General features: G+C 47.8%; 1 protein-coding gene across 3 annotated transcripts in view; it reads left to right on the top strand.

Annotated features, from left to right (window-relative positions):
- dnah1 (dynein, axonemal, heavy chain 1) overlaps nt 1-7,637 on the top strand; it is a 65,858-nt gene extending 58,221 nt beyond the window's left edge. For all 3 annotated transcript variants that reach the window (XM_035520583.2, XM_081705744.1, XM_081705743.1), the window contains exons 69-78: nt 355-486; nt 1,122-1,292; nt 1,579-1,758; nt 2,451-2,627; nt 2,888-3,058; nt 4,240-4,370; nt 4,778-4,922; nt 5,458-5,664; nt 6,534-6,768; nt 7,256-7,637. In XM_035520583.2, the coding sequence (XP_035376476.2) occupies nt 355-486; nt 1,122-1,292; nt 1,579-1,758; nt 2,451-2,627; nt 2,888-3,058; nt 4,240-4,370; nt 4,778-4,922; nt 5,458-5,664; nt 6,534-6,768; nt 7,256-7,377 (1,671 nt within the window). In that variant the 3' untranslated portion in view covers nt 7,378-7,637. The remainder of the gene's footprint in view (nt 1-354; nt 487-1,121; nt 1,293-1,578; nt 1,759-2,450; nt 2,628-2,887; nt 3,059-4,239; nt 4,371-4,777; nt 4,923-5,457; nt 5,665-6,533; nt 6,769-7,255) is intronic.
- The last annotated feature ends 8 nt before the right edge of the window (nt 7,638-7,645 follow it).

The raw sequence follows: 7,645 nt of genomic DNA, 5'->3' as shown, positions 1-7,645 counted from the left end.
TGTTCCACTGTGGGTTGCCAGTCCCTCTCTAACTCCCCCCCTACACACATTCCTGTTCCTCTCTCTACCGTTAGAACTCAGATCAGAACCTGCCTCAGCTGTCAGGATGTACATCTCGATGATTGTAAAGCCACCTTGGGTTTTTGTGTAAAGTGCAATATAAACCTATAATAATAATAATAATTTGTTCAGTGTGTTCTGTTGCTGCTTCTACATCACAAGTGTTTGAGAGGCTGGACCACACCTGTGTGTCAGGTCAACAAGATCTGAGTTACTATTAAGGTTTGGTATCTGTTGTGAATGGTGTATGTTTGTGTGTGCATGTGTGTGTGTGTGTGTGTGTGTGTGTGTCAGGGCCCCTGGGCTGAGGCTATGATGACCAGTGCAGTGGAGAGGGGGAAGTGGGTTTTCTTCCAGAACTGCCACCTCGCACCCAGCTGGATGCCCTCTTTAGAGAGACTCATCGAGAGCATTGACCCTGACAAGGTCAGCTGCACCTGACACACACACACACACACGTGCACACACACACACTCACACACTCATACACACACTTACACACACACACACACACACACACACACACACACTCTCATACACACATTCACACGCACACACACACACACTCATACACACACTCATATGCACACACACACACACACACACACACACACACACACACACACACACTCATACACACATGCATGCATTCACTATCATTAATCCATAGACACTATTGTGTGTCATTCAGTGCAGTACCTGAGCACTCAGTCATTTGTTTAAATGCACCCAAATCTTCCAATTATGCTAAAAGCCCTTTCATTTTATCATTTTATGTGTGCGTGTGTGTGGGTGCGCGGGTGCGTGTATGTGCGTGTGTGCGTGTATGTGCGTGTATGTGCGGGCGTGTGTGTGCGTGCGTGTGTGCGTGTATGTGCGTGTATGTGCGGGCGTGTGTGTGCGTGCGTGTGTGCGGGTGCGTGCGGGTGTGTGCGTGCGTGTGTGCGTGCGCGGGTGCGTGCGGGTGTGTGCGTGCGTGTGTGCGTGCGCGGGTGCGTGCGTGTGTGTGTGTATATGTGTGCGTGCGTGGGTGCGTGTGTGCGGGTGCATGCGCATGGCAGGTCCATCGGGACTTCCGTCTGTGGCTCACCAGTCTGCCCAGCAACAAGTTTCCCGTGTCCATCCTGCAGAACGGCTCCAAGATGACCATTGAGCCTCCACGCGGCATCAAAGCCAACCTGCTCAAGACCTACCTCAGTCTGGGTGATGACTACCTCAACTCCTGCTCCAAGGTGCTCTCAGAACACACACACACACACCTCTTCACTACCTACATTGAAGCCTGTATATTACAAGTCAGACCAATAAAATAAACATTATATATGTAAATATAAACAACCATAAGCTGATCGCATTCGTTTTTAGCCTTGTAAATATCAAAAAAATACTGTGACCATCTCCTTCATTCTGTAACTGTCCCTCCCCCTCTCTCTCGCTCTCTCTCTCTCTCTCTTTCTTTCTTTCTTTCTCTCTTTCTCTTTCTCTCTCTCTCACTGTATCTTTCTCGCTCTCTCCCAGTCGGCTGAATTTAAATGCCTGTTGCTATCCCTCTGCCTGTTTCACGGGAACGCCATCGAGCGCAGGAAGTTCGGCCCGCTTGGGTTCAACATCCCATACGAGTTCACGGATGGTGATCTGCGCATATGCATTAGCCAACTACAGATGTTCCTCAACGAGTACCAGGATGTCCCTTATAAGGCATAAATGCACCTCTACATTTACCCATCACAACATGCACAGATGTGTACACACACTGCCCAGCATACGCTGATCTATCAGTGACATAAAATTATCTCAGATGGTCTGAGTTTGGAGTTTATAAGACAACATGTTGATCTGAATTAGGGTTATGTTAGGGTTAGGGTTAGGTTAGGGTTATGGTAGGGTTTGGATTAGGATTATGTTAGGGTTAGGGTTAGGTTAGGGTTATGTTAGGGTTATGGTAGGGTTAGGGTTAGGGTTAGGGTTAGGGTTATGGTAGGGTTAGGGTTATGGTAGGGTTAGGGTTATGGTAGGGTTAGTGTTAGGGTTATGGTAGGGTTATGGTAGGGTTATATTAGGGTTAGGGTTTGGGTTTGGGTTAGGGTTTGGGTTATGGTTAGGCTTATGTTAGGGTTATGGTAGGGTTTAGGTTAGGGTTAGGGTTATGGTAGGATTATGTTGGGGTTAGGGTATGTTAGGGTTAATTTAGAGTTGGGGTTTGAATACAAAACAAGAGACAGGGAAAGTACCCCCCCTCCCACAACACACACACACACACACCAGGAATATAAAGAAACTACTCCGCACTCAACTTTTTCTTCCTTTTCTCCCTCCCTCGCTCCCTTGCTCCCTCTCTCTCTGTTTCTCTCTCTCTCTCTCTCTCTCTCTCTCTCTCTCTCTCTCTCTAGGTACTGAAGTATACGGCCGGTGAGATTAACTATGGTGGTCGTGTAACTGATGACTGGGATCGTCGTTGTATCCTGAACCTCCTGGAGGATTTCTACTGTCCTGCTGTGCTGAACCCGGAACACGTCTACTCCCAGTCGGGACAGTACCGACAGATCAGCCCTGACCTGGACGTCAAGGTGCCCTTCCCCCACCAGCTGACATTTACTGCACGCGTATTCATCCAGCAAGCATGTTTATGGACCGTGCCTCAGACAGCTGTGGCCCCAAAACATGGCACATTCTCCCCTTAGAGACTAGCAAACCCAGACCTAAGATAGCAGCCTAAACCCTGGAGCCCCGCCCGGCACCTGAGGGTCCATAGGGAGCTGTGGGGGTTTCTTCCTGAAATATGTCGCATGTGTGACCCAAGCTCTGTCTGTGATGGACGTGTCCACAGGGCTATCTGTCGTACATCCGCGGCCTGCCCATCAACGACATGCCCGAGATCTTTGGCCTGCATGACAATGCTGACATCACATTTGCCCAGAAGGAGACGTTTGCCCTGCTGGGAGCCGTGATCCAGCTACAGCCCAGAGCTGCCTCCAGCAGGGGCAAGGCCCGGGAGGAGGTATCTCCACCTCTTTCTTATTATCATTATCATTATTATTCATTTGGGTGTCTAGTCAAACAAATACGGACAAGTTCATCACACAGCATTGGTTAAAGTGATTGAACTGGTCATTTCAGAATAATCCTCAGAGTTCATTAAATAGACAGAAGACATATGGTAGGAAAGAGAGAGGCGTCTCTGTTAGTGTCCCTGTCCCCTTCCTTAGCGTCCCTGTTAGTGTCCCTGTCCCCTTCCTTAGCGTCCCTGTTAGTGTCCCTGTCCCCTTCCTTAGCGTCCCTGTTAGTGTCCCTGTCCCCTTCCTTAGCGTCCCTGTTAGTGTCCCTGTCCCCTTCCTTAGCGTCCCTGTTAGTGTCCCTGTCCCCTTCCTTAGCTTCCCTGTTAGTGTCCCTGTCCCCTTCCTTAGCTTCCCTGTTAGTGTCCCTGTCCCCTTCCTTAGCTTCCCTGTTAGTGTCCCTGTCCCCTTCCTTAGCGTCCCTGTTAGTGTCCCTGTCCCCTTCCTTAGCTTCCCTGTTAGTGTCCCTGTCCCCTTCCTTAGCGTCCCTGTTAGTGTCCCTGTCCCCTTCCTTAGCTTCCCTGTTAGTGTCCCTGTCCCCTTCCTTAGCGTCCCTGTTAGTGTCCCTGCCCCTTCCTTAGCTTCCCTGTTAGTGTCCCTGTCCCCTTCCTTAGCTTCCCTGTTAGTGTCCCTGTCCCCTTCCTTAGCGTCCCTGTTAGTGTCCCTGTCCCCTTCCTTAGCTTCCCTGTTAGTGTCCCTGTCCCCTTCCTTAGCGTCTCTGTTAGTGTCCCTGTCCCCTTCCTTAGCTTCCCTGTTAGTGTCCCTGTCCCCTTCCTTAGCGTCCCTGTTAGTGTCCCTGTCCCCTTCCTTAGCGTCCCTGTTAGTGTCCCTGTCCCCTTCCTTAGCGTCCCTGTTAGTGTCCCTGTCCCCTTCCTTAGCGTCCCTGTTAGTGTCCCTGTCCCCTTCCTTAGCTTCCCTGTTAGTGTCCCTGTCCCCTTCCTTAGCTTCCCTGTTAGTGTCCCTGTCCCCTTCCTTAGCTTCCCTGTTAGTGTCCCTGTCCCCTTCCTTAGCTTCCCTGTTAGTGTCCCTGTCCCCTTCCTTAGCTTCCCTGTTAGTGTCCCTGTCCCCTTCCTTAGCATCCCTGTCCTGTCCTCTTCCATGGCTCTGAATTCCTGGCCTCCTCCAGATCATAGAGGAGATTGTAGCAGCCATTGTGGAGAAGATTCCCAACCCCATCAACATTCAGGAAGTCACAGATAAATACCCAGTGAAGTATGAGGAGTCAATGAACACTGTGCTGGTTCAGGAAGTTATCAGGTATATACACACACACACACACACACACACACACACGCGCGCACATACCTACAAACACATACCCGCATGCACACACATGCATATACCTACACACACACACACATACAGGATACAAATGTACTATAAAAGAGTAAGGTTTGTGAATTCGTATTGAATATCAAACACAAAGGGTACAAAATGTAATAACATTAGTAATTCTTAGTAATAGAATCTCCCACTTTCTCAAAAAGAGTGGATAATGGTAACCTTCATTAGCAGCTGTCACTCTAATTCTCTTTACTCAAAGATATGAAGTAATTTCAACTGTTTTTCTGATATAATAAGTTATTAGCAGTTTATTAGCAGTCCTTTCTTTTTCTTACTGGTTTGAAGCGTGAAGTTATTTGCAGTGATCTTTCTTTCCGCAGATACAATAAGTTGTTGGCTGTGATATCTCAGAGTCTAAGTGATCTGGTCAAGGCTCTGAAGGGTTTGGTCGTGATGTCGTCTGAACTGGAGCTCATGGCTGACAGCCTGTTCATCAATGCTGTCCCAGACATGTGGAAGGCCAAGGCAAGAAGCTGTCTTCATTCCTGTCTGCTCTCTGTCTCTCTCTCACACACACACACGCACACACACAGACACACACACACACACACACACACACACACAGACACACACACACACACACGCACACACACAGACACACACACACGCACACACACAGACACACACACACACACACACATGCACACACACACACACACACACACACACACAAACTCTTTGTTTCTGGTAATGCTTCTGGTTTCTGTAATCTCAACTGACTGAAGCATTCATGCAATCTGTGGAATTCTTGTTTTATTCTTTCCTAATCTCTAAAATGTGTGGCCGACTGGTGCACCGCCTGCACTGGAGTGGAATCGGTTAATGTTGAGGCGCAGGACTCCATTTACATTTACAGCATTTAGTAGATGCTCTTGTCCAGAGTGACTTACAATATATAACTAAAGTATATAATAACATCTTATTAAATGACACTATGATTTTTCTAATATAGTGATGTATTGTAATTTGGCTCTGGTGTTCAGCGTGTCTTTTCCTGCAGGCCTACCCGTCCCTGAAGCCCCTGGCGTCCTGGGTGTCGGACCTGCTGCAGCGCCTGGCCTTCCTGCAGGGCTGGATGGTGGATGGCATTCCTGCCGTCTTCTGGATCAGTGGCTTCTTCTTCCCGCAGGCTTTCCTGACAGGCACGCTGCAGAACTATGCCCGCCGCGCCATCCTCTCCATCGACACCATCAGCTTCAGTTTTGAGGTGTGCATGCGTCCCTTTAGCTCCGGGGATTGTCTGATACTGAGAGTGTAGCCCAGCACCAGAGAAGAAGACAGTTCTAGAGCAGGAAAGGACTAATCCCGGCAGACATAATCCAAGGCCTGGATTAGGAAACGTCAGAGCACACCAGCCACGGAATGACACTTAACTCTTCTACTTATGATGGAATGAAGGTGTCAGTTCAGTTAAGTAAAACACTTCAGTGTCAGGATGGGCAAACTGGAATCTGCACATACCAGTTTGTATGAAAAGTAGTAATGATTAAGTATTGGGCTGGACGTTAGAGGTTAGAGTTAAGAGTCATAACATTTCATTTGTAATGCAAAAAAATTAAAAATCAGTCAACATTACTTGTAATTACAACTAATTATAAAACCACTCAACTCAAATGATTATAAAACCACACAACTCAAAGATGTCATACATTGATATAAACCTGTTATTCTTCTCTGTTCTGGTCCTCAGCTAAAGCCAGACCTTGATAAAAGCTGTATTGTGTTGTGGTGGTCATGCACTTCCTTACACTGCCCATGTTAGGCAGGACACATCTGATTACACTGATGCATTAGTTCCACCGAGAGCTTGTGCTTGCAGGACTTTTAAAGCCATTAGGCAAATTACAGAGACGATCTAAAAACAGATGGAACAATATCCATCATTTAAACGTTCCCATCTAATGTTCCCAAAACATTTATGACTGTGTGATGTACCAGTTCTTAAAACACAGCAGTGATATTAAACAACCATGAATCTACCATGAAGAGTAGTAGTTGACGTGTATTTTATCTCATGACATGTAGTTTTATGCCAGTATTCTTCAGAAGTTCCTCATTTTCCTCATCCTTCCCCAGGTTATGAAGGAGCCAGCGTCGGAGCTGACGGAGCGGCCGCAGGTGGGCTGCTTCATCCGCGGCCTGTTCCTGGAGGGGGCGTGCTGGGACCATGAGGCCCAGCGGCTGGCTGACTCTCGGCCCAAGGAGCTCTACACAGAGATGGCTGTCATACGCCTCCAGCCTGTCACCAACCGCAAACCTCCAGACTCTGGAGTTTACATCTGCCCTATATACAAAACGCTTACACGTGCCGGTGAGCTGTTTTGTGTGTTTGTGTGCGTGTGTGTGTTTTTGCATGCGTGTGTTTGTGCATACGTGTTCGTGTGTGTGTATGTGTTCGTGTGTGTGTTTTTGTGTACAAGTGTGTTTGTGCGTGTGTGTGTGTGTGTGCGCGTGTTTGTATGTGTGTGTGTGTGTGTGTGTGTGTGTGTGTGTGTGTGTGTGCGTGTGTGTGAGATGGTGTAGATTTTCTGTATGAAACCTGACACCCTTGTTCTGAGAGGTTCACGCTATGACATTCTCACACTAAGACATTTTGCTGTCTCTCTCTCTCTCTCTCTCTCTCTCTCTTTTCTTCCTTTTTGGTTTTCTGACTCCCTGCTTTTCTCATTTATCTCTCCTGTCTCCCCTTTTCTCTCTCTCTCACTCTTTCTCTTGCTCTCTCTCTCTCCCTCTCCTTTCCTCCCTCTCCTTTCCTCCCTCTCTCTCCTTCTCTCCCTCTGTCTCTTTTTCTCTAACAGGAACTCTCTCCACCACTGGTCACTCCACAAACTATGTGATTGCAGTGGAGCTGCCCACCGACCGAAGCCAGAGGCACTGGATCAAACAAGGCGTGGCACTGATATGTGCTCTGGATTACTGAACACACACACACACACGCGCACACACACTGATATTTCCAATTTAAACCCTAGCTGATTAAGCATGTCAAGCTAACCCTTTTTCCTAGAGTGATGATCTCTCAGCTAAACTCCTCTGCCTCTGCACTCTCTGCATTGTCCTTCTGTCTAATTCTGTGTGGTCTGTCTGGAAGGAAGTGTTTTGGTTTCTCAGCATATGGAGCTCTATATTCATTAAAATAAAGTTAGTAAACTGCACTTTCAGCACAAACTCTTGATCAATTTTGTCCT

The sequence above is a fragment of the Electrophorus electricus genome, chromosome 22 (assembly GCF_041902795.1).
Source record: "Electrophorus electricus isolate QZ-2024a chromosome 22, ASM4190279v1, whole genome shotgun sequence".
Classification (NCBI taxonomy): domain Eukaryota; kingdom Metazoa; phylum Chordata; class Actinopteri; order Gymnotiformes; family Gymnotidae; genus Electrophorus; species Electrophorus electricus.
The sequence above is the reverse complement of the archived record's forward strand: the minus strand, read 5'-3'. Positions and strand labels throughout refer to the sequence as shown.